Source organism: Vigna unguiculata, chromosome 6 (genome assembly GCF_037176805.1).
Source record: "Vigna unguiculata cultivar grain cowpea cultivar isolate G323 ecotype 2 chromosome 6, ASM3717680v1, whole genome shotgun sequence".
Lineage (NCBI taxonomy): Eukaryota > Viridiplantae > Streptophyta > Magnoliopsida > Fabales > Fabaceae > Vigna > Vigna unguiculata.
This window is the reverse complement of record NC_140797.1, coordinates 42,977,244-43,004,017: the sequence shown is the minus strand read 5'-3', so window position 1 is coordinate 43,004,017 and position 26,774 is coordinate 42,977,244. Positions and strand designations below refer to the sequence as shown.

General features: G+C 28.5%; 3 protein-coding genes and 3 non-coding genes across 6 annotated transcripts; all 6 read right to left on the bottom strand.

Annotated features, from left to right (window-relative positions):
- Positions 1 to 419: 419 nt before the first annotated feature.
- On the bottom strand, positions 420 to 508 carry LOC114189294 (small nucleolar RNA SNORD96 family). The gene has a single exon (XR_003605600.1). It is a non-coding gene; the product is annotated as a small nucleolar RNA SNORD96 family (small nucleolar RNA).
- Positions 509 to 837: 329 nt separating this feature from the next.
- Positions 838 to 942, bottom strand: LOC114189324 (small nucleolar RNA snoR109). The gene has a single exon (XR_003605628.1). It is a non-coding gene; the product is annotated as a small nucleolar RNA snoR109 (small nucleolar RNA).
- A 182-nt stretch (positions 943 to 1,124) lies between these two features.
- Positions 1,125 to 1,213, bottom strand: LOC114189293 (small nucleolar RNA SNORD96 family). Its single transcript, XR_003605599.1, has one exon. It is a non-coding gene; the product is annotated as a small nucleolar RNA SNORD96 family (small nucleolar RNA).
- A 3,054-nt stretch (positions 1,214 to 4,267) lies between these two features.
- On the bottom strand, positions 4,268 to 6,284 carry LOC114188590 (uncharacterized). Its single transcript, XM_028077161.2, has 4 exons — positions 6,159 to 6,284; positions 5,375 to 5,871; positions 5,106 to 5,279; positions 4,268 to 5,035 (listed from the first exon to the last, which is right to left on the bottom strand). The coding sequence occupies exons 2-4, from the start codon at positions 5,748 to 5,750 to the stop codon at positions 4,890 to 4,892; spliced, it is 696 nt and encodes a 231-aa protein (XP_027932962.1). The 5' UTR covers positions 5,751 to 5,871; positions 6,159 to 6,284; the 3' UTR covers positions 4,268 to 4,889.
- A 1,670-nt stretch (positions 6,285 to 7,954) lies between these two features.
- SCL13 (SCARECROW-like 13) lies at positions 7,955 to 11,569 on the bottom strand. The gene is made up of 2 exons (XM_028076279.2): positions 11,340 to 11,569; positions 7,955 to 9,866 (listed from the first exon to the last, which is right to left on the bottom strand). Exon 2 carries the CDS (start codon positions 9,654 to 9,656, stop codon positions 7,995 to 7,997), a length of 1,662 nt encoding a protein of 553 aa, XP_027932080.1. The 5' UTR covers positions 9,657 to 9,866; positions 11,340 to 11,569; the 3' UTR covers positions 7,955 to 7,994.
- A 13,764-nt stretch (positions 11,570 to 25,333) lies between these two features.
- Positions 25,334 to 26,109, bottom strand: LOC114187222 (NADH-ubiquinone oxidoreductase). Its single transcript, XM_028075406.2, has 2 exons — positions 25,838 to 26,109; positions 25,334 to 25,735 (listed from the first exon to the last, which is right to left on the bottom strand). The coding sequence occupies exons 1-2, from the start codon at positions 25,989 to 25,991 to the stop codon at positions 25,584 to 25,586; spliced, it is 306 nt and encodes a 101-aa protein (XP_027931207.1). The 5' UTR covers positions 25,992 to 26,109; the 3' UTR covers positions 25,334 to 25,583.
- Positions 26,110 to 26,774: the final 665 nt, after the last annotated feature.

Here is a 26,774-nt window from a genome sequence, read left to right as displayed (position 1 = left end):
TTACTGTGATACAATCATGATTTTAGTCTTTCATTGTATCATTCAGAATCTAAGATTTTACGGATTTGATTTTGGTCAGATAACAGAATTATTAATGTGATACCGAATAATCATAATTTTAGTCTTTCATTGTGGTATAAGATTTCACGGATTTGATTTTCAAAATAGCAATACTAGTTAAAATAATAGCGAGTCAAAAGATTATTAAAACTTACATAACTATGACACGGATTTGATTTTCAAAACAACAATACTATTTAAAATAATAATGATGTCCAAAAAGATTATTAAAACTTATACAAATATGACGACCAACAAAAAAGATTGTACAAACTTTAAGATGTAGTTATATATATTGTTGAAAAATATTATTGTTGCAAAATATTAATTTTATTCAAATAATTAAAATTACATAGCCAGGTTCTCAGAATTGCAGAATTAACAGCAAGGCATGAAATGCCATTCAGTCCCGAAAGATGGTATTGATGAATGTTATCATCATCGACACTGGCTAAGAAAATTGGATAGGCATTCGAAGAGGTAAATATACATAGTTAAAACAGTTTTACACCAAAAAATAATCAATGAGAATCATACTAAAATGATGATTCAGTGAACATCGAAGACTGAGTAAAGAAAAGAGTATATTGTGTAGGCACCTATTGACGCAATCTGCCGGAATATCAAGGCAGATTGCCTGGAAAGTGACCCATAGGTGTTATATAAGAGAAGGATCTTCAGAAAAAGCGTAATTCTAGGCTTATTTTCCTCTTCTCACCCTCTCATTACAGACCAAAAAACCAATGAAGTTTTAAGCAGAAAAGTGATTAGAAGAGTGATTGTGAGAAACTCGGTAAGCAGATTTATTGACAGAGATCCCAAAAGGATATCACAATAACCGGCCAGTTAGCTTCTCAAGCGGATTCGATTTAGCTACAGCCACTATGGCACATTCAAGATCAAGGGTACAGCTTTTCGCTCTCACCCTTCTCTTGGTACATGCAGCCTCAACACAAAAATTTCCATATTAAATAACCAAAATTTAAACTTCCTCGATCGCCAGATCAGAAACCATTTTCACAATTCCAAAATCATAAAATAAAAAAGCAAATAAAAACAACAAATAGCCTCAGAATTGCAGAATAACAACAAGGCTTTATGAGCCATTCAGTCCCGAAAGATGGTGTTTGGTAACTGATTTCGTCATCGGCTACATTTTGGTTTTAGAATAACACAGGAAATGGAAATATTGAAGAACAGAGAGAGAGAGAAAGAGAGAGAGGCGGCACCAGGTTGAAACTAGGTTTTGAAGAGCGTTTCCCATGCTATGCCCATTGAAGCGTGGTTTGCTACTCGCGTTTGTACTGTTTATAAATACAACACTTTGGTCATTTGGGCCTATGGGCCTCCATCCTTCTTGCCTTATTCTGTTAAAAAACATCTGTCATAACAAATATAATTAAAATAACATTTTATATAAATAGCTTCCCAAAATATTATTATATTAACACGTACACATATCTTATTTTTTAAATATGAGTGATAATATTTTAATAGATAATAATATACATATCTTATTTTTTAAATATGAGTGATAATATTTTAATAGATAATAATAGTATAATGTTATCAAATTAATATATAAAATAAATTTATATTTATTAAAAATAAAGTGAAATGTTAAAAATAAAGTGAAATGAATAGAAAAATTAATTTTTGATGAATAAAAATAATAAACAAGTTTATAGAAAATAGGTAAAAATAACCATTAATTTTAAAATTTTTAATAAATAATTATATTTTAAAGGATAAAATTGGTATTATGAAATGTAGATACAAAAGAGGGAATTCTCTTTATATATTATTATAGATAAAAAAAAAAACTATGTCTTTCGCTTGATTCTTAATTTGAATGTGATAGTAAAATTTTTAGAAAATGATTTGCACTACACTTGTATTATCCTATGCAAGAAATAAATATATGATAGTTGTTATCTTTGTATATTCTTTTCCTTTAAAAAAAACATTTATACACTATACTTATCAATTGTTAACCATATTCTTGTGAGTTTGTTTTTCTTGTTTAATTCTGCCTTTCTTATTTTTAACAATGTGTGATTATCCTTATTTTAAATATAGCGTATACGTTTATTTAATTAATACATTTGGACAAGTTTATTTCTTAAAAAAATTAAAAGAAAAAAAATGAACTTCTCTACACTAGTCACAAATAGCTTATAAATATGTTGAAAAATGCATGTGATTCCTTTATGTTTTAGACGCACTCTTACTCCATGATAGTCATGGAATAACAAGTTGATCATTGTTAGGATTTTGTTATGTGTATATGTCAAGCTTAAGTAATGTGGTGATGGTGGTATCCAAATAGAATGTAAGTTCTTTCTTTCAAGTAAAGGAAATTGATCATTTAAAAGTCACTATTGACATTTGTGTTCAATGAATTTGACAAGTTCTGACAATGACAACGTTTGAGTATGTGTAGTTTGAAATTAAAATTTGAGAAATTTGGTATCTTTGAGTGTGTTTTGATGCAGTGTGGGTAGATTTATGAATTTGGATTTTCTATTGGGTTTTTTTGTGTTGTTTCTCTATTGTATCTCCATAATATACTGATTATCACTAATATTGACATTTCAAAATATATCAAAAAATTATTTAAAATGCTAACACAATATATTTTTAATATTCAGCAGAGAACAACACAAACAAAACCCAGTAGAGAATCTGGATGGGTTGGAAAATATGATAATGTTGGATGCCTTGATGTAAATTTGTGAATGTTTTGAAACTATGAAGCAGGTTAATCATTTAACTTGTTTTAAATTGAGAATTAATAATCTTTTGAATATTTAAATTGTTTTAGAGTCTAATTGAATGTAACTTTATGGTTACTCTTCTTATGCTCTATATAGGTCTTGGTACATGTTTTAGTTTTTGGCGTATTATATGATGATGAAAATTTTGAATTGTTAGCATGTAAAAAATTGTTTAATAGAATTTATGTGGTGCATTTTGTGAACATGTTAAGGCATAATTATAATATATTGAGACGGTCGGGAATTTGTGCTAGAATTGAATATGGAAAGAGTTTTATAGAACAACTCCTTGTGGAAGCTAATTTTCTTGTAAAGTTAATGATTTTATGTTGAAAGATAAAAATGGTGATATGATTATAGTGATTGAATGTTGCTAAAGCATGAAAATTCCTTACAATAAGTGTAAGTTTAATGAATAATGTTAGTAGTTATGATATTTTATTTTGTACAAATAAAATTAAGAAATTTGAGATGAAGAAAACTTGGTATGTATGGTGAAATTACCTAGTGTAAGTGAAATTGTTGGATTGGATTGGTTGAATTGACATTGCTAATGCTATGAAATTTGTATGAAAGTGACTATCGAAGAGTTGTACAAAACTCAATTGTAAAAAAAATTCTTAGTCTTCACATTAGTGTATGAAAACTATTTTTCTTTTATTTACATTACTGCTTTGTTATATTTTTAACATTTAAATTTTCTCCGTCATAATATGATTTATTCTTTTTCTATTATTCTTGTAAATGCATTAACTTACCTACCTGCATCACCTATAATTTCATTTCAAATTAAAGCGTACAAAACTTTAATTGATATACTCCAACTTCCAAACAAGACCCTAATTATCAGTATTACTCACTTTATAAATAATATTTCTTACAATGAATTTTCTCACCAATTTGTTTAATAATAATAATAAACCTTAGGATCATAAAATATAATTATAGTCGATTTTTGACTAGATTTATAAAACTTGTTTCTAAACTATGCATTTTAAAATCTTAGTAAGAAGTCAACAAACTAATCTTTAATGTATTATCCATATGTTTGGATAAGGTAAAAATGTTACAGAGAAGTTATAGTAAGGAAAGCAAGGAAGAAATGTATGACATTAAAACGTGTAAGATATATTTACATAATGTGAAAGGATTTTACTAGGCTTTAGTCAAATTATTTTTTGTGGAGGGAAATTGGAAACAACGTCAACTCAACTCTATGACAGATGAAGAGTAGGACGAGAAAAACAAAGTTTCACTTTATACTTATCTAAATATAACCTGTAAATTAAAAAAAAAAAACAAAGTATAGTAAAATCTATCATCATCTATCATTTACCCTGACAAAACATCTACATGGAATGTATAATATGATCATCTTAGAAAGAAAAAATTAATCCTCAAACATACTTTTTTTATATGCATAAATTACATTCATATATAGTTTCTTTATCTGCATAAGTTACATCAGTAATCGAAACTATAAAGTTCTGGCTAGCAAGTAACTCAATGCTCGTGCTTATCCTTCTCATATAATCATCTGTACTCTTTTTATAAATAAAAAACAAAATTATCACACAATTGAAACATTGATTTCAGTTTGCTACCTGAACAATCAAAACAATTATTTCAGTGTAATCGAAGGAGCAACAAAACACTTCTTGTCTGATTCCCTTATCTGAGTACATTTTGTGTCATTAATTAAGTATCAGAGGGAGAGACTGGTGGAATGAAACTACTAATTACAACATCAATGGTCGGATTTACGGGTATGTGGTGCAATAATAATTGCACATATGAAAGTGATTATCAAAGCAGAGCAGTCTTCCTTGTTTCGTTAAGTCTTGTTTCAGCATGATGTTGGGTGTAGTTGGAGGTATAACACAGTATTAGGAAATTACGGGTAGTTTGCATGCTCTTGTGATGAAAGGTGCATGTTTGTTTGACATGTTGACGGACATTTGTTTTTAGCAAGATATTTTCTCATCATAGTTTTAATTGGATTAAGAGTTTGTATTTTGTAAAAGAGGTTGATATCAGTGAGTTAAATAGATACTATGAAGTTCTGGCGAGCAAGTAACCGATCCCTCCCGCTGGAAATTTATATTCCTTCTGGTATGCATTCTCTTCATAAAAAGAATTATTTTTTGATCGGGCAAGACGCTTCACACAATTCAAACGCAATGATTTTGCTGTGTTACCTGAACAATCAAAACAATAACACTTAAGGTGCTAACAGCATATTATTAGAAGCACAAATACAAAACTTACCGAGCAATACATCTTGAAGTTCCTTAGATAGTAATTCTGATGTAACCAAACGTGCACAAGGATCAACAATTGAGTGTGTCAGGTTTCGTGCAAGACCTCTGACATGATTTAGTCGCATTCGCTTTGGGGAATTGGCTGGTTTACAGAGTAAAGTTTCCAAGGGGACTGATGACCCTATTGTTCAAAAGAGATGAATGAAACATAAACATGTTGTTAACTTGAAAAGAAAAACAACAACAAAGTGGTAAGGTGAACTTAACAAGAATGACCTTGAATCAGCTTGGTTTCCATGTTTAGCATGTGTTGTCCTAGGTTGAGGTCGTGTTGAGGGAAACCTATGACTTGATGAAAAATTCCATATTCTGCAAAGGTAGGAGAAGGCAAACCCTGAAGCTCATCACTGGTGCTGGCTTCACCAGCACTCGATTCTGGAGGTTGAAATTGAGGAAAAGAAGTGTATGGAAGATGAGCATTTGCAGCTCTTTGTCTTCTGAGTTGGTAGTTCCTCCTGCGTCTTGCAAGATGTCTTTCCCTTTGTTCTTGAGTCATTGATTGTCTCCTCTGTCTGTCACGGATGCGCCTCCTCTCCCTCTCTTGCTCCCTCTGCATTCTCCTTAACTCTCCCCTCCCTGAAAACTCCTCCATGCTCACTCACTCACCCTTGAAACTTCTCTTCTTAACACCCCACATTTCTCTTTTCCTTTATGTTTTTTGGGTGAATAACAATGGTTCATCCTCAACAATGCATTGAAAATGATTTACTTTCCTAACCAAACAAAGATGGAAGAGAATTTTAGAGAATTTTACATCAAGATAATGCATGCACATTTCATGTGGATAATATAAGAATAAAATTCATGAAAATCTTGCAAGTCTAAAACTGCTAGCTTCAGACATGGAAAGCACGAGGGTCGTTTATCAAAATTGAAAATTCAGTTTCTAGATTAGATATTTTTGTAGTTTAATAATAAAATTCAAATTTAAGAACTTGAAAAGGGTTAGTATTATTTGTGGATTTGGCAAATGAAAATATGGAAAGAAGACATTTGTTACCTGCCGGTGCAGATATGAATTGATACCGGGGAGACAGAGCCAAGAAATTGGTTGGTATAATGCATTAAAATGAAACGAAACATGGATGTGAATGATAGAAAAATAGTGTTCTTTATTTAATTAATTAGTGTTTTTGTTTTTGTTTTTTGCTTGAGATTTGCATGACAAGTTTCGTGGACCACCCTTGCTTCTGCGTCCCATAATAACGGTTCAATTGAGAATTTGCCAAATCAATGGTTCCAAACTTGAATCTCAAACTATACAAGGTCCAACATGCCTGAACTTAGGTTGTAATCAATATATATGAATCTTATTAGTTTAAATTTAGAGAATAACCCGAAAAAGGGAGACATTATTTAAATTCCTTTAGTTAGATTTTTTTAATGTTTAATGATAGCTATTTTTTCACCCTTTATTTTATTATTATTTTCTTCCCACTTTTTAAAAGATTTATTTTTATTTTTAATCTTTTAAATTTAGATGAATGTTGTTATTCTGAAATGGAATTTTTTCTTTGAGGACACAATTTGTTTTTCACGCGATTTTTATTGGGTGTTTTTTTTTCTCTTAATCCAAAAAGTTGTGTCCCATAGTTTTGATTTGAAAAAAAAAATGTTTCACTCCATAGTTTTGATTGAAAAAAAAAATGTTTCACTCCATGTACAAGCCCATCATAGTTTTTATTCTTAAACTTTCAATCAAATTTAGTTCTAATTTCCGTAATTTGAGTGAAATTTGGTTTTGGTTTTTACTTGTGAATATAACTTTAATTTATAAAGTGTAAAAATATAGATTAAATAATTAAGTTTGAGTTTTATCTAAATTAGTTAAAAATACATTATTTGACTTGTCTATGAGAAATACCTTTTTAAAAGGACTAATTTGATTAATTAATGATTAATTTATTTTAAGATGTAGAGATCATAATTTCACGTCAAGATAGAGATAACTATATGAATTTGAGACCATTTAAAATTTGAGTTTAATTTATCTAATATAAAGATAGTTTTTTGATCTAATGTGACACCCGTAACAACTAATTACAAATTTGCAGCAAAAACTTTAAATGCGTGACATAACTAAATATGATTAACTTATAAACTTATAAGATTGATTTCAGACTTTGTATAACTTATAAGATTAATTTGAGTAGTTCATATTAAATAAGCTGATTTGTTAGACCTAAAATAAATTTCGAAATATATTAGTGGGTCACCTTTCGAACTAAATATGTTTTAATAATAGTCTTGCCCAGTTTTGTTTTGTTTTTTTTTTTTTTTCAAAAAGAAAAAGACTAGTCTTACCCGGTTGATATAATCTAGTCATAAGCTCCTCACCCTCGGTTTAATTTATTTTCGGTACATTAACTGAATTTAATATATTTTTTTCTATCGTAATATATGATTAATAATCAATTTTAATGATAATTTTTTTTAATCATTATAATAATTAATTAGATACCATTGTAAAATAAAATATTATTAATTATTAAAATAATCACAAAATAGAAATTTTTAAACTCGTGAAAAATTAGGTAAATTTTGTTCACGACTTCAAGGTAGAATATCACTGATATTTTAACTACCTGTTCAAAGTTTACTATAATAATTACTCGGAGAGAATTTTGTTGTTTAGTTGGATAAATTTTTTATTTGTTTTCTCTCTTATATAAAAGGTTTAGAGAAAAGTTCTCGAAATATACATAACTATCTTGATAGCTAGTCCTCGTGTTGATAAAATGGTGATACTAGAGAAAAATGAGTAAATGATAATGAAAAAGAAAAAGAAGGAAGAAGGAGAAGAAGATGCAGACATAGATAGATGTATGACAGTGAATCAGTAACATCTCCAGGCAGAAGATGTGGACAGGGCTCTTCTCTTCCATCCTAAATAGAGCGCACCATCTCTATGTTCTAACCTATAATTTCCATTGAATTCTCTTAACATATTTCTAACTGCATTAGTGACCGAGGAACTCAAAGGCCATGCTGCAAAACCAGCCATTGAAAATCTTGACCTCCACTTCCCCAAAAGTTCATGCCTTTCCACCCTCTCAGGGCCCTCACAAGCTATCATGTTAACAATGTCACGAGCCACGCAGTGTTGTTCAGCACTGATCCTCTGCTTATCCTCTCTGGGCAGGGCCACGTCTATGGACTCAAACATTGCACTGTAATAACTCAAGGTCTCAACAAACCTCTGGAAAAATGGGGAAGTGTTGGTGTTGGATTCTTGCTCAACAAGGGTCACAACCTTGGGTGACAAGCTCTTGACCAGTCTTAATAGCCTGTCCCTGTGGTTCTCTGTGCTCACACTCTCATCTGGCATGTGGTGCAAAACATAAGGGAAATTCACAGCCAGAGCTTCCCCCGGTACAACCACGAGGTTTTCTAGTTCAACCTCGCATCCAGACATTGCAGCACTGTGGAACTCAAATGGAACTCCACGAGATTTGGCATAATCTGAGAGGCGTTTTCCTACAATGTCAAGTCCTCCTCCTCTTGCATGAAAGGATTCGGAATCATCGACACCAGTTACACGAATGAAAGGTGGTCCACCAGGACGAGACGCGAGAGCATGGATAAGCAGCATCCACTGAGTGCCCTGTGCAATTTGGAAGTCAATTATGTGGATTCTTGATTCATTTACCATTGCTTCTCCAATGACAGCATTCGCAGAGACATAAGCAAACTTAAAATATGGGCAAATCTGGTACAAGATGTGCATGTAACTCATGAGATCTTTTCCTGCTGGTTGTTCACATTTCAAGGCTTTGTAGATTAGGCTCCCCGAAGACTCCAACCTTGCTCTTAGACCCTCCAACATGTAGGCCCCTAGCCTCTGGATTGGGTCACCCCCCACTGATACCATCTTTGGCAATACATTATTCATAAATCCCACCGCTGTTTCAATATCACCATCGGACACAGCCTGTGCACACCGGTTCAGGACTTCTTTCAAGTCTAGTTTTGGAATCATTTCTACAACCTGATCCCAATTGTATTTAGCCATTGACGATGCTCCGTGGTGGCCACCCTCGTAGCAGCACTGACAACTGTCAACAATACCTGAATCAGGCCCCAACAGTGAAATCTCGAGTTCTCTCAGCTTGTGCTTCAGCTCGTAGCTATCATCAGCACTAGAGTGTGCACTTGTTGGTGATCCATAGTTGTTGTCAGATGACTGATGCTGGTCTGAATGGTATGAATGAGAAACATGTGGAGAAAAAGGACTCCTATTGGAACTGGACGATGCACTAGCATAGGAAGGAGAATCACAACCTATGAGATCATTGAGTGGTGGGGATGATTCAAGGGTAAAGTATTGCTCCTTGCAGGGTTCGAACGAGATAGTGGTTCCCTGACTGTTGCTATCATGGATTTCATGGCAAGAATTGCTTTGCAATACTTGGTAACGAGTGTAGGGATCGATGTTTTGCACAGGCTGGTGGTATAAATGGATACCGGATGAAGTTGGGTGTTTCTGGGACGTTTGCATCTAAAACGAAATTATCTGCTCAGCTGAGAGATATTGATTAGAGAATAAGGGTGATCAAATTTTGTAGTTGCAAAAATGCTTCCAAACTCTTCCTGATTTCGCGTTCATCAGGTGCATATAGCTCTACACTTCCGTTTTGTAGGATGGTCAATCTTCATTTTTATTAGCTGCCAGATGCTTCAAATATCAGCAAAAATTGTTGTCCACAACCTACATAGTAGCATAATAGTATGTCAATGGAGATTCAATGTTGATTAAATAAAGCGAGAAATAAATTTTAACAGTTTGCCAAAGAAAGTTCTTATCAAATGAAGATCTAGTAGAGAAAAGCACATGCCGATGCACTCTATAATACAAAGATTTCAGTCCACGGAGGAGTTTCTACGTAATTGTTTCTATGTAGAGAAAAAAAAAAGTTAAAATCATGCTAGGATCCACAAGCACCAACATTCTAGGCGCAATGAAGACGCTAAAAATGAAAAGATGCAAGGGCTTCTTCACTGTGGTAGAGAGAAGTTTTAATTACACACTTGTCTTTCCATACTCAAACAAGAATTCCAGGAGATTTTTGTATGTAATGAATCATGTTATACAATACACCACAGCAGAGCAATTTGAAGCAAGCACGCAACATATCCCGGCGTTGTGACTTGGAAGGATCGCATAATTTCTAGAGATGCAAAAGAAAGGACGAAAGAACTAAGAAGACTAATATCTTGTTTATTTCAGAATTTCTTTACAAAAAACAAAGGAAGATAAAGTTAATTAGAAAGGGGAAGAGGACCATTCAATTGCCCTAGAAATCACGAGATAACTCGGAGAGTCAAATTTAGAAAGGGTCAAAAGTACGGGAAAAGATAAGGACAAACAGATGCGCACTCTAATAAGATTTCTTTCATGGAACAAGGAGGTGTAGCTGTCAAAACTCTTAATATCTTATACAGTTAAATCAGCATTACCTTTTTAATAAAACCATCCACTTGTGAAACTAATAATAGTTTATGTAATTAGAAACCAGAGAAGATCTTAGCAACCAAAAAACACAGATTATAAAGCAAGACAAAAACAAGTTTTATTCCTTTTCCCTGATAGAATAGAACGAAGTTTTCAACATATACGTAATTCACTTTACAGAGCAGAAGGACTCTCAAATTTGAAAGCCATTATCCCAGCAAGAAAATCGCCAGTGTAAAGAAACAGAGAGACTAGCATAATATTGGTAGATATAAAACAAAAATCATATATTCCAATAGTGGTAAACTGTACACGGTTTCAGGATAGAGAAAAAGGCAAGTAACTGCCAAAATAAAAAGAAAGCAGTTTTTTAACAAAGTCGGCAAGAAAAAACAGCTATAACACAAATAACAATGCTCTATAACCCGGATGTTAGAACAAAACCACCGAAACACGGTCGAAGCGCGTCGACAACCTCCATGTCAAAGAAATGTAACCAAAATGCTCAAGAAACAAGAAACATCTCTGGAGACTACAAATCAAACCCGACAATTTTGACTTATGAAAATAGATAGAAATAGAAGTTTCAACAGATTATAACGCCAACCCAGATTAACTCTTATCAAACATGGTCCTCAGACAAAGCAGAATCAAAGTCCAACATAAACAGAAAGAGAAAAACACATGTCATCTCATCAACCTTATGGAGACAGGACAGACAGAACATACCTTTTGTTGACAGCAAGGTTCAGATTCAGAGACAGGTCTTTGGTTGATATGTTGAGTTACGCGCTGCTTGGCAGAGATTCGTGGCAAGGAAGAGGGTGGTTTTGCAGAGAGAGAGAGAGAGAGAGAGAGAAGAGGGTGTTTGAGGCTTGTGTGGAGTCCAAAAACAATGGATTGGTAATCAGTGAGCGCTTTGTGTGATTTTAATGTTACATTAACTGCATCATATCATCATATGACATGTATTTATAATAAATAAAAATGTATTGTGAGAATTAGCCTTAGAAATGAACTATAATTACGTCATAACCCTTACGTGGGACCTGCATGTCACAGTACCACTCGGTTTCATAACAGCCATCAGAAAGATATTACGAAATAAGATAAGCGAACATAATAGAAGCTTCTTCTCCGACTCCGAGTAAAGTAGGTACTCGTTAATTCATTATGAGCACACCAAAAAATTTAATATCGCTCTCTCAGTCTCACTTGTCATACTATACAGACTAAACGAAAGCCATGTGTTTCTATGTACCTTATCTTCTGCCTCACTTTTTTTTTTAATTTTTAATTTTTTTTTATTCTATCGAAAAATCATTTAGGGAGCACAAGAAAAAGTTACCATGAGTTGTGATCTCATTCGACTCAAATTTATCCTTTGTAAAACTAGTTGTGATCCATAAAAGAAATCGAAGTTCGTTAAAAAAAAAAACGAGATTTCAGTTTAAAATGTGAACAAAATTTTAACTTTGAAATGAAGTTTTCAATGCTAAATTTAGGACCAAACTAATCTTATTTTTTCATTTTGATATATAAATACAAATTAAACTCAAGTTGATTTAATCTTTCAAGTAAAGTTAAATACGATTAACTTTAATAAATTTGTTTTTTAAGTTAAAACACATTTAAAAAATTTATAACAGAGAAAATATAACAATTCAAAATAAATATTATATAATTAAACATTGTCGCAATTATGTTGTTTTTTCGAGCCCAAATACTATTTGTAAATCTTAGTATTAATGTATTTGCTTACTTCTTGTGAATTGTCCCAATCACTTCTTCATTCACACCGAGATCTTTCTAATTAGAGGGACACACTTTGACACCTAAATCATATATAAGTGTATAATAATAAATACATTAATAAATTGAATGAATACTCATACTTTGTGAATAGTATTATTTTATACTATTTTTATGAATATTTACAAGAATGGATGTATGCTAAGTCAAGCCTAATTTAAATATTTTTAGGGTATTATGATTTTGCCTTAATCACTAATTAACTAATTGTAAATTCGCTTATCACATCAATCTTCTTTAATGTTAGCGATATGAGATGATGTTGTCTCGTACTAACAACATATTTCTTTAATATAAACGAACCGAGATGATATCGTGCTAAAAACATCATCTAGTAACCATCTTTCATATATTCTTTATAAATAAAATTATAACAGCTATAAAATACAAGGTATAGTGAGAAAATTGTATAGCCTTTGTTGTAAAAGATAATTGAACTGTTGTATAATTTCATCTGTTTAATATCAATTAAAAAGAAACTAAAAAAAGTCAATGTTGCATTTATATAACAGTTGTCTTCAGTCAAGTAGATTTGTCATTTTATATAGGCTTAAATATACATTTGGTCCTATTTTTGTTGATTTTATTCAATTTAGTCCCTATTTTTGTTTTATGTTCAATTAGGTCCTCATTTTCGTCAAATTGTAGTCAATTTGGTCCTTTTCACTAACGGTATTTAAATAGTTAACGTTTTTGAATAGTACATGCCACGTGTCAGCTCCTGGTTTTTTTGATTTTTTTAATTTTTTTAAAAAAAAATTTAATTTCAAAAAAAGTGTCCACATGTCAAGTCACAATTGTGCTACGTGTCAATGCTAGTGCCACGTGTCAATTTCTGATAGTATTATTTTTTTGTTCAATTTAGTCTCTATATTCGTTATTTTTGTTCAATTCAGTCCCTATATTCGTTATTTTTGTTTAATTTAGTCCCAAATTTTGTGAAAATAGAACCATTTAATTTTTAAAATTGACATTATTATTACTTCTTTTTTAAATTTAATTATAAATTATAATATTTAATTATTAATTGAATATAATTCTTAGATTCAATTGTTAAATAGAATATAATTATTTAAATATTATTAAAATATAATTATTTAAATAATATTAAAATATAATTATTTAAATATTATTACAATATAATTATTAAAATTTTAAAAATATATATTAACATTTGTAAAATTTACATTTAAATTTAAAGTATTTAATATTTTTATTGCATTTTAGATATTAAAATCTAAAATATTTTATATGTAAATGTTAATTTTACAAATATTAGTTTATTTTTCTAAAATATTTTGAATATTTAAAATATTTTTATATATCAATTTTAAAAATATTTTAGAATATAAATATTAGAAAAAAAATTAATAATTATATTTTCATAATATTTTAAATAATTATATTCTATTTAGAAATTAAATATAAGAATTTATTCAATTTATAATTAAATTTAATAATTTATAATTGAATTTAAAAAATAATAAATTTAAAGATCAATTTTAGAAAAGATATTAATATAATTTGTATAAAAGATATTAAATTTAGCGTCAGACTAAATTGAACAAAAATAACGAATATAGGGACTAAATTGAACAAAAAAAATAATACTACCACAAACTGACACATGGCACAATTATGACTTGACACGTGGACCATTTTTTTGAAATTAAAAAAAAATTAAAAAAAATTAAAAAAAAATTAAAAAAACCAGGAGCTGACACGTGGCATATACTGTACAAAAACGTTAACTATTTAAACACCGTTAGTGAAAAGGACCAAATTGACCATAATTTAACAAAAATGAGGACCTAATTGAACATAAAACGAAAATAGAGACCAAAAATTGAATAAAATCAACAAAAATGGGACCAAATGTATATTTAAGTCTTTTATATAATATTAAGTTGAGAATGGTGCATCGAAAATACTAATGTTTGGACGGTTATTGAGTTTTTTCTTTTTAAGTTTAAAATTCAGAAAAAAAATAGTTCCAATAATTTTTTTCATAAACTATAAAAATAATTTATAAAGTATTCTCCAAAAATTACATTATAGAAGTCTTCTTCTTCTTCAAACTAATTCAAACGCATCCATCAAGATTCCACCCTATATTTGGTGCCTAAAATTGGCTGGAACCAAACACATGTCTCTGAGCTCAATTTCTTAGGATCATATCCGATACTTTCCTTTAAGCCGAAAAATACAATAATGTCAGATTTCATTAACGGCTTAGTTTCAATTAATGAGGAGAATGGACAAAATTTTGGTCACTCAACCTGACTATTAATTAATTTCATTTAAAAAATTGTTACATCGATATAAGCTTAAGCTTACAATATATATATATATATATATATATATATATATATATGTGTGTGTGTGTGTGTGTGATAAATTTAAAATAAAAATATCTATTCTTGCACAAACATTCTTGATGTACTTAAATCACACCACAACAATACATGTAAGAGTAAATTATGGAAATTATTTCTTATTTAAAAAAATATGTAAAGAAAACATTATAATTAAATATAAAAAATTAATTAAATTCCATTAAAATATTAATATTCAGATTAAATTTAAAGAATATACTTAATAAAAAAAACTCTCTGATTTATATCATTGGAGGTGATGATGGATTCAATCCAAAATAAGAATCTAATAAACCGACCCCACTTGGAAAAGAAAAAAGACGATAGACGGGTTTATTTGAATATTGAGTTGAATGGAATCATCAAAATACGGGTGTAATCCAACGATACCCAATTGGGTATTGAATGCTTGATTATGATTAATATAAATCCGGTCATCTTCGGAAATTTGTATTCTATTTATCCAAATTTTTTTATATATTTTAATTTTTAATTTTTAAAAATAAATATATACAATCAATTTAATTTAATTTAATTATATTAAATTTTTTAAAATATATTTCATATTAGTTTTTGAGTTATGTTATTTGAAATATTTTTGTTTTAATGTTAATTAGAAAATATATTTAATACATCAACCAAATTTAATATAATTGAATTAAAAAGATTAAGATTATTTAGTTTTTAGGTTTAGAAATAAGATATAACAAAATTTTGGATGAAGGTGAATTTTAATTTTATATTAGTGTGAAAAATATATTTAACTTGTTAAATAAATTAATATAAAAGTACGTAAAAGAATTATTTTAAAAGCTAAATTGCATGTGTTTCGGAAACTAAGTTTTGAATGTGTTGATTTAACTTCTAATAAATTCAACTGATATAGTTTAATGAGATTATTTCAACTTGAATTTCTTTGACAATTTCAAATTAATAAAAAAATTTATCCGAATTATATTATTTTACTTTTAATTATAATTTATCAAAGAATATTCGCACCAAATTCGGAAGTATAAAAGGAAGGATGATACAAGACACTTGGGTACTATCAATCCGCACTCAACATGCATGATCTGAGTCGCCAAATTTAATTGCAAATAGATTATCTCATCCTCCAATAAAAACAATTTATAAGTGATGTCAAGTTAGTATACATTCATCAATAATAATAACAGCACACTACTATACCTTATTTACAAAATATACTTCATATGTAATAACATTTTAATATAATTATATTTAATATCTAATTAATATTTAGAAACTTTATTTTATTTATGCATATTTTTAAAAATTATTATGTATAAATTTGCTTTAATGAACTCCTACAGACCAGGCTTAAAATATAGTTATTATGAAATTAACCCCAATTTGAGTTATTATTACGATAAAATCGCCATAAGTAAATAATTATATAAAACTTTAGTTACATGTAAATAGTATCTTTTTTAATAATTTTAAAAGTTTAACATAGTCGCTTGTAATGATAATATGAGTCAATCTATTTCACTTTAGCTTATCTTGTAATTGGTTTATCGGATGAAGCAAGTTAACCTGCATAAAACGTGTAGTTAATAAGTTTGACTTATCTCACATAATTGCAAGTTTACATAAATTAAAATAAGCTGACTTTTGTTTTAATGTTTTAATTTCAATATGAATATGTTATAAATACAAAAAATTATTTCAAATATAAATATTAAAAAAAACTTAAAAACTAATAATTAACTATTTACTACAAAGAAATAAAAAAATACATTAGTAAATATTCAAATAAAATTCAAATTATACTTTTAAGTATATAATATATAATTAATATTATACAATAACAAAATATTAAAAAAATTTAATACAACTTATAAAAATATTTAATCATATTCAATACATAATTAATAGTATATAATAGTGAAATATTAAAAAATTAATGTAAAATTAGAAAATTGGACGAGTGAGCATGTAAATCAAACTTATTCGAACTACTAAACTTAAATAGCTAATTTTGGATTATGTTCACAACGGATTACGAATCAGACTACTACTGTGGTCCTTCCAGAGAGAACTAAAAAACGTCTTTGAAATATGAAAACTAAAACCAAAATTGAAAAGTTACAAACACAAAAATGTGTTTTGTTTTTTGCTATTGATATTAGGTTACGTACGGTACACGCCACATGACAATGTTGGATATTTCCAAACACTGCGAGATTTTAAAAGACCCATGCCCTTCCAAAAGTTACCAATATTATTCCATGGATAAGATAAATTCTTATATTACTCATATATATATATATATATATATAGAGAGAGAGAGAGACCTACTACACAATTCAATTATATTTTTTAATTTTATTTATTTACATTGTAAGACACAATCTAACCCGATAACTCCATTTATTTTTTAAAAAATGAGATTGGATTGTGTCGAATTGGACAGATTGAGAACTTAAGTGCGATCCACTTACAATCCTAAGTATATGTATAAAGAAAGTTGCAAAACTTAATGATTTTGTTCGGAAACTTATTGAGAAATATTTTATAACATCTATCAAGTGGTTTTGAAATGCTTTTACAATTCTAAAAAAAAATCAAAGAGTCCATATTTTGGATTTTTTTTTGTTTGTTTCTTGTTTATTGATTTTGGTGACTATAAAAAACTGCAGTCTTTCCTTTTCCATTTTTTATTTTCTAGACCTATTTAAATTGAATGAGAAAAAGTATTTTACTTTAAGCTAATCTTTTAGTCAATAAAAATAAAATAAAATAAATATAAATAAAAAATGTTGTGGTCAAATGTTTACTTAAACAAATTTCAAGTTTTATGAATTTATTTATTTTTCTATTTTCTGTTCAATAGTTTTACTTGTTATCAAATCAATGAGTGTTTGTTAAATGTACTATGATGATAAAGTTAACGAATGATTCATCGGTCAAAGCAGTAAATATTGTAATTAATGTAAGATAACAGTCTCAACAATCATACATTTGACTTATATTTATAGTTTTTTTAATATGTTTGTGATTAGGATTGACTTAATTACAGTCCAATTGTTTTTAATCCTGATTACTGACTGACTTGTTTACACTAATTAGAGATGATTAATACTAAAGTAGTTCGGTATGAAAAATCAAATGACTTGACACGTAATTGAGCGACAACTAATTACATTTTTAAACACCTTCTTTGAAGTAGTCTCACACGAGCGGTACATTGATAACATTTTTTGAAGCAATCTTACTCGAGTGATTTTTAAAGGAATATTGATCGCATCAATGCAATTTTTTTTTTCAAAATAGTCACACGAATTACTCATACAGTGGGCTAGACGTATTAGTTATATAAATAATTACTTATATGATTTTGTGTATTATTATATTATCTGTTGCGGTATAGTTTGATTAGATTACATTACATAACTATTATAATTAGTTATATGATTTCAAAAGAAAATATAGTTACGTGAATAATTAGTTATAATTATGCGTACATATGGGTAATTCTCACTATTTTGGCTTTTTATATGTTTGTTGTCGGATTGTCTTTGATTTCACATTCTTGGCGTGATTTATGGACAAGTTTAATTCATAGTCATTCATTATTGTTAGAATAAAAGTAGCATTGATTTCAAACTTGTAACAAAAATGACTGAAGCAGCACATGTTTTAATTATTTCTTTATAGAAAAAAATGAAGAATATAATTATATTTTTGCATGTGTATTAAAGTATGTTATTGAAATTTAAAAACATGAAAACAACCATCACCACAGAAGTTTCCCATCATCTTTTTCAAAGATAAAATATAAAAACAGAGAGATATATTTATTGATAAAAATATTATAGAACAAAAAATATCCCTTCATTTTCCATTAACACGTCATTAAGAAAACTATTCATTACTTTTTTTTTCAGCTGAATTATTTTTTCATTAATTAGTATATGAATTTTTTGTTTTCATTCAAATGGAAAAAGAAATAATGTATGAAATATTAGGAAACATCTTGGTCGTTTCATACGTGCGGTTTGAATACACTTACCTTGCCTTACTCGGTTAGGTAGAGCTTATTATTATCACGTGATTTTCAATTTTTATGAATACAAAATTTACGTCACGTTCTTTGCGCATTCGTGTAATTGCGCGTGTCATTCTTTTTCATAATTTTCAATTAAAAACTGCTATACAAACTTATTATTTCAAAACTCAATTATACAAAACAATAAACTTTAGATTTAAATATAAATAAATTTCGATTATTTTTATCCTCATTACATAATATATACTATTTAAAAATACCTTTCAAATTAATTGAGATTCTATTATATTTTTATAATGAGTTCCAACAAAAAATACTTTTAAAGCCACAATTGTAAATTTTTGTAAAATATATTATTCATGATTATGATAAAACCATTAAAATATTGTTAATCTGTTATTAAATTTCACAACTCCACTGAGCTCAATGAGCCACTGAAACGACCAGATGTATAAAACCATTACCTTGCATTAATATTAGTTACTTTACTAATATATTTAATCCTGTTATTTTAATAAAATATACTAATGTCATATATTTAATGTTGATATATTTTGCATCCATTTATTTTTATCGTACGTTTACACGTGTGTTAACCTTGTTATCTAAAAACTAAAGATAGTAAAAGTTATTTCAATTTTATGGTGAAGAAAATACTTTACTTATTCACCATTGAAATCTTTTACGTCACTTTGATACAAAAAATAAAAAATAAAAAATTGATGTGTCCTACATCATGCTTTTGTATTTTGAGTATGTAAAGTAGATTTTGGTTTAATGTTAGAACACCTTGAGGGATTGTAAAGTTATATTGAGCACTCCCTAAAAATTCATATACATAAAAGTTTATTATAATATTATTAATAGATAGAATTTTTAATGTACACCCTGTTTATTTATTACAATTTACTATTTCATTAATATTTTTTATCTCATGTAAACATTATATTATCTAATGTAAGGTAAGGTCCTCCTAATTCAACATTTGAATAAATACAAATACACATTTTAACCCCACAAAATTTAGAGAAAAACACAACAACAAAAAAGTTAAATTTTATAAAATGCAACTAAAAAAAGTAAATAACAAATAATTTTAGAAACAAAAAAATAATAATTAAACACCATATTAACTAATTTAAATACTAATTCACAAATTAAAAATTATTGTTATCTAAAATAATCTCTATTACAAATGAAAATTATAATTAGTTTGTAAATTATTATTTAAATTGATCTCTAATATTAGTTTTTAAGGTTTTAACTATTAAGAAATTAGGGTTTAAATTGAATATTTAAATAATGTAAAAGACAAGATAAATATTTAGATTTTAAAATCTAAAACTTTTTGTGGATAGAATTCACAATTGGATAATAAATTGTTTTATACTTTAAACCTAATCACATGTAAAAGACAAATACTATATAAATAATGTACAAATTATAAAGTAGGCATCAATCTTAAAAAAAAAAATCAATAAACCATTTATATAATTTATATAGGATATATAGATATTCTTATTCCCAATGGCGGATCTTGACCAAAAATTTTGGAGGGGCTAGAATAATATAATTTTTTTATCATTTAATTGGACCATTAGTATAACACTTTAAAAATAACTTTTCTATAAAACAATTGGATCATTAGATTGGATTATTAGTATAATACTTTAAATACTTTAAAAGATACGAAGAAATATAATTTAACTTGTTTTCATCTTCACGTGTAGCTTCCCTTTTACTACTCCTACAAAATAAATTCATTATTTTATTCTTCATCGATATGCTTTTTTTTTTAAATATAATAAAAAATAATTTATCATAATCTAATAAAATATTGAGAGAAATAAGTATTAGAAGAAAAATATGTTATAATCAAGTCACAATTAAAAATCGGTTATAAAAAAACATATAATACATGATTTTTTTTCTTCTATAATCATAAAAAGTAAGTATACAAAAGGTTCATGAGATAAAAAATAATTTTAATAACTATTAAAGTAATATTTCATCATCAAGTAAGACAAGAGAAAGTTACATTTTTTTTCTTCGAGAAATGAAGGAAACAGATGAGAAATGAGAGCAAATATAATGAGTATGTGACTAACTTCATTTTTTCTTCAAAAAAAACATATGATAGTGAGAGATGAGTATAATTTTGTCAAAATTTTAAAAGCCAGAAGAAAATAAAAAATATTTTAATAAATGTTTGATTTAATTACTCTTTTGGTTATTGTTTCCAAAAATGTAAGTTGATCTTCCACTTCTTTTACTTTCAATTTAGTGACAATTTGATATTTTTATACGAAAATAGATATTAGAAAACTAATTAAACCTAAATATTTTTTTTATTTTTTATTATTTATTAACATTAAATATTGTATTTTATAAAATAAATAAAGATACACAATTTAATTATTATCAATTTTTAAAATATACTATATATAATTTTAAAATTTTCAAAAATTTAAAAAATTTAAAAAAATGGATATATAATTTTGAAAAAAATCAAAATTATTTGGGGGCTCCTGCTCCTATGAGGCTCCGCCTCTGCCTATTCCTATATGCATATATAAAACAAGTAAATAATTTATGTAATTCTACGTAATGGTTTTATATTCTTACAACCTTCTCTATTATCATGTTAAATATACAAATATACAAGTTACATAAATAAAGTAAGTGACAGATGTAACATATTAAACATAATATTTGATAATAAATAAAGTTGATATTTTCCATGACATCAAATATTATCATTATGATGAATTTTTATTATATTTAATTACATTTATAACTCAACAGTTTTGGAAAGATTAAAAGAGAGCATGCATGTAGTTGATTTAATATCAAAATTTACTCTCTCACATCACATGGTAGTTTACAAACAGTTAAGGTAATCATTGCACTCTACTGTAGTAAATAATAGTAAGTTTTCATTCACTTTTCACCTTTATTGTCCTCTTTACATAATTTGAAAATTACTGAAGCCTACATATTTTATTTCTTCAATGGTTTAGATGTTCAAGACACTACACATTATTAGAGTGATTTTTTCTATCATAAAAATTTACTTTTAAATTTGACCAAAGATAAATTCTCCTAGGCTCAACAAAATTAAACATAAATAAAAATTCAATACAATAATATATATATATATATATATATATATATATATATATATATATATATATATATATATATATATATATATATATATATATATAAAGAAGACATTACCACATCGACACATATGTAAATCAAAATTATATATAGTTTTAATGAGACAAGGTCACTTGAAAGTTATTCTCTAATAAAAAGAGTTGATCTCAAACCTACTTCCTCTTTCAAAAGCTAGGCTTTCGCTTGAGGCGACATATTTGTGGCTCGAGCGAATCTTTAATAAACATTTCGTCTATAAAAATTAAATTGATTAAATCCATCATTTATCTAGAATTATAATTTCACAAAGATGATGTATTTGTTTGACGTAACTATCGGAGTGTACAATTTGATCTGGAACTCCCAGTTTCTTATGGAAAAATCTTTGTTTTTTTTTTTTCACTTTCTTTATAGCTACATTCATGTCGTACTAAAACAAAGAAAAAGAAGATTCAATCCATGTCGATCTTTAAAGCTTTCGGATGTGAAAGAATAATCTGCTTCTAATTTTGTCCAATCAAATCCTTTAAATTACACTTTCTTTTACGCGGAAACGGTGACTCTGTATGTTTACCAGTAATATTTTGAAGAAAAAAAAAGTGGACATTTTTTAATTAAAATTAAAAATATTATAAAAATAAATAATGAATACATTAAATCAATTGTAAATTTTTATTATACTTTTTTTTTCATTTTAGAAATATCAAATTAAAAAAAAAAATCATTTATATAGTTTCAGCCTTAGAAAGACATAGTAGTGGCCAATATTCACTCAAACTTCACCGTCTTTCACAGTCAAGCAAGTCAGGTGTGAACTGCTTTCTGAAGCCAACTCAGCAACTGACGTTACCATCACTTAGTTTTCAGTTATCACTTTTCGATCTTACACACACAGTTTTCACACAGAAAAGAAAGGAGATAGAAACACAAAGTGAATCTCACACTTTTACCAATTGAGTTCCCTCAAAGGCTTCTCCTACAATTATCTCTGCAGTAAATGTTATGTGTATTTTGGCCAACCACAGTATTTTAAAACGCTTTTTTCATCAATATTTATTCAATCAAGAAAATTATGAAAAAGACCTTCATTTAAAAAAAATGGTCTTCCATAAGATATTTAAGTCGAAAGTGGATTAGATAAAAGTGTGTCTGGGAATTGCATTTGAAAATAATGCCACAATAAAATAAGCAAAATATGTAACGTGTGTCTGAGAACTGCATTACCACCTTGTCTAGCATCTCTTAAAAGTTCATTTGGCAAGATACCTTATTTCGGAAAACCATTTTGTAAGTCATATCATATAGATAAAGAGAGGCAAGTGGGTTGCAAAAATCCAAGCAATGTTGAATTGAGAAAGAAATGAAAATGGATTTTCTTTTTCTTTCACTTTTGTTTTCCCTTTTCGTTTCTTTTCTGATAAGCAAAACAGTAGTGTGGCAACTTGAATTTTAATCTTTCTTGGATTCTAAAAGGTCCTCCATTTTTTCTATCCCCGTAACCCTAAACAACCACTCAACAACCCGTCATTAGACATTAATCATTTATCCAATAAGACTATAACTCTTGGCAAAGCTAGTGCTGTTCCAAAATGTTGTCTTATTCAACACAAAAAAAGAAAAAAAAGACTTCAGTATTTAGCTATAAATGATCATTTGGCTAAATTGATAAGCACACTTTTATGGAATTGGCCGGATGTTAAAATAATATATTAAACTGTTAAATGATACAATTGAAAAATTAGAAAATTATTTCGATTATAATTTCATTCCCTAATATGGATGAAGACACTTGTAGAATAATCATTTAATTATTGGTACTTTTTAGCTTATACAAGTGTATTTCTTCTTACTTATAAATCATTGATAAAGAATACGAGTATATTTTACTTTCTCTCAGTAATAGTTCCGTGGAAACGTGGAAGAAAATGCGAACTGTTACCCTAATTGTCAAATAGCATTCTAGCAAGTTTTCTATCAGAATAGAAAGACATAAAACCCAAAACGATGCTAAATAAGGACAGAATTCTTTTAGGTGTTAATAACGCATCCAAACACACGAAGAACTCACCCATAAAATCTCACAGTTAAAAGAGAAGTACCAAACATTTAAATACTCCATAGAACATCCCATACTATTCAATGAAATTTAAACACCTCATAATAGTTGAGTCAATGTCATGTAACCATGCAAAAACCATCAATCGAGTCTTTCCCATCATGACATTCTTCTGGCGAAACATTATATTCAAGTTGATTATTCCAGAATTCATAATGCAATACTTAAATCGTAGGTTCAAACTCCACATTCAACCAAGCAGTTTGGGTGGGCTAATATGGTTTACTATTGAGTAGAAACATGAAGATGTTGAAGAAAAACAGACAAACATGGAAATGGATTATCTATGAATCAGTAAAACAGATAAAAGAAAAAGGACCATATGGGCATTGCAAATTTGAACATAAACCTCCATCATTCACAAATGGAGAGAATGACAAGTATGACACGAGATGTCATAATTTTATATAGTTACAGGAAGGACACAAACTTTTGAAAACAAGTTCTTAGAAAGGCACTCCTTTATTAATGCATATAATATGTTCAGAAGCAACCCAGACATTATCGAATTGTGTGCATGGAGAAATGGGTGGTTTTGGTGCCCAAAGTTTCAATTTCTCAAATAAGTTTTCCATATTTTTCAAAACAATGAAACGATCATATTGATAATGTTTTGTCCATATGACAATTGGTGATAATTCAATAACATCAATAATATGTATAGTTTAATCTTAATATTTTGTCCACTTATAGATATAGTAAGCTGATGTGAACAACTTTTGGCATAGCAACTAACAATATTCTTGAATCACAAGACAATTGAATTTGTAACTAGTGAACCAATGAGAAATCATTCTAATTATGACTATTAAAAACTAAGGTTGTAGATAATGTTTAATTATAATATATCAATGTCTTTTAAAACATATCTAAATCAAATTTGTAGACCCTCATGCCACCAACTATTGGGTTTTCCCTAATTCCGTGCTCGAGATGTAGTCTTCAACTAAAGATAAAGTCCAATTATAATTTATAATATATATAAATGACTGCAAAACACATCTAAGTAAACGGGTTTTGTATGATTGAATGAGGCTGAAATCTCACTTTCTAAGAACCTTAAAAGACATTCTATGATTACTTTTTTACACGTTTCAGTGCATTCTAACCAGTCTCTTATTCAATGGTCGATAAAAGGCACACTGAATAGAATTCATAGACATTTGCGTTCAAAGAGACTGAAAAATTTCAATTAATACTATTAACAAGGAAAATGCATCTTGTCAAATAAAACACCAAAATCCACAAACTTGCATACCACATTTTACCACAGTTTCTAGAAAAAGGCATTACATTGGCATTGTCTCCCTTAAGCGAAATTATAGAATAAACTAGCAAGGTTTTATCACTCCTTTATAAGGAGAATGAAGTAAATTCCGTACAAATAAAAGCTTAAAAAATAGGAGAGGCAAAATGTGATTATTAATGTTCAGAAACAACTACAAAAGAGAGTTTTTGTAATGAGAAACGGAAAAGGATTACTTTTTGTTGAGTCGAGCTACCTCATCGTCGTTGGGGAAGAAACCCATGAGTCTCCCGGCAGAATTTTGGTAAGCATACATGAAGCCACCCATCACTCCAATCAGACCCCCTGTAACCATCGAAGGACCCCTAATTCCAGGCTTAATCCCTAACAAACAAAATTCGTTTTCGAAATTTCAATTATTGGATTAGATTCGATACAGATTGACACATGGCAAGAAAAAATATTTTCATTATTCAGGGTACTGACCGGAGAGGTAGCCGACGGTGACGGAAACGCCGGTGATGGTGACGAATCGGAGATAATCGAGAGTGCTGAAGTTGCCGACGACTTTGGTGAAGGGAGGGTTGCGATCAACAACAGGGTATTCTGGTTTCGTCGATGCAGTGATGTCTGTGTTCATCTTTCCTCTTCGGATTCTCTCTCTATATCCAACCTTGCTACAAAAAATCACGAAGACACTGTAACCTCAACACAATACAACACTCTTTCTGCATTGATGTTTGCCTAACATCTGTAAGATCCATTGGGCCTTTTTCAGTCTTCACAGGCCGGCCCATTTTTTGAATTGAATGTTGACCAAAGAAAATGTCCTCATTATTCAGTACCATTTATTGACACTGCATACCCCAAAATTTGCATCTTTTGGGAGTTCGGGTCATGCTGTTGCGATGTTATTTTTAAAATAATAATTTTTATTTAAATATAAGAAAAAAATAGTTTTTACACAGTCAATTATATGAAGAAAGTGTATGCATAAAGAAATATTGGGGTCTTAAATTAGGGACTTGAGTTTGTTCATATCTTGCGAGGAGAAAACTATTTGTTCAATTCAAACAGAAAAAATTAGAATAAGAATTAGTTGATGAAAACATAATAAGAGTCATCACTCAGATAAAAAAAAATTAAACAGCAATAATTTAATTATAGAATACAATTCTTTTGAATGCTCAGTAAAAAAGTTATATATTAATTGAAACTACTCAAATATGTAAATAACTTCAAACTTAATTAAGACAAATCTTTACAGAATTACACGTACTCAAAGAAATAAAATAAAAAATCATTTAAAAGCTAAGGTACATAATTTAATTTATTTGTATATTTTATTCATTTTAATATACTTGAGTAGCTAGATGTGTGTGCAAGCTGCCATTAAAATAACACTTGAATTAAAGTTGGGTTA

What these genes read in the sequence shown, in the direction of transcription:
- LOC114188590 (XM_028077161.2), bottom strand. Translation starts at nt 5,750, where the DNA reads ATGGAGGAGTTTTCAGGGAGGGGAGAGTTAAGGAGAATGCAGAGGGAG. An exon ending in GGAAACCAAGCTGATTCAAG is followed by an intron (nt 5,280 to 5,374) that starts GTCATTCTTGTT and finishes TTTGAACAATAG; the next exon opens with GGTCATCAGTCCCCTTGGAA. An exon ending in ACTTCAAGATGTATTGCTCG is followed by an intron (nt 5,036 to 5,105) that starts GTAAGTTTTGTA and finishes TTGATTGTTCAG; the next exon opens with GTAACACAGCAAAATCATTG.
- SCL13 (XM_028076279.2), bottom strand. Translation starts at nt 9,656, where the DNA reads ATGCAAACGTCCCAGAAACACCCAACTTCATCCGGTATCCATTTATAC.
- LOC114187222 (XM_028075406.2), bottom strand. Translation starts at nt 25,991, where the DNA reads ATGAACACAGACATCACTGCATCGACGAAACCAGAATACCCTGTTGTT. An exon ending in CACCGTCGGCTACCTCTCCG is followed by an intron (nt 25,736 to 25,837) that starts GTCAGTACCCTG and finishes TTTGTTTGTTAG; the next exon opens with GGATTAAGCCTGGAATTAGG.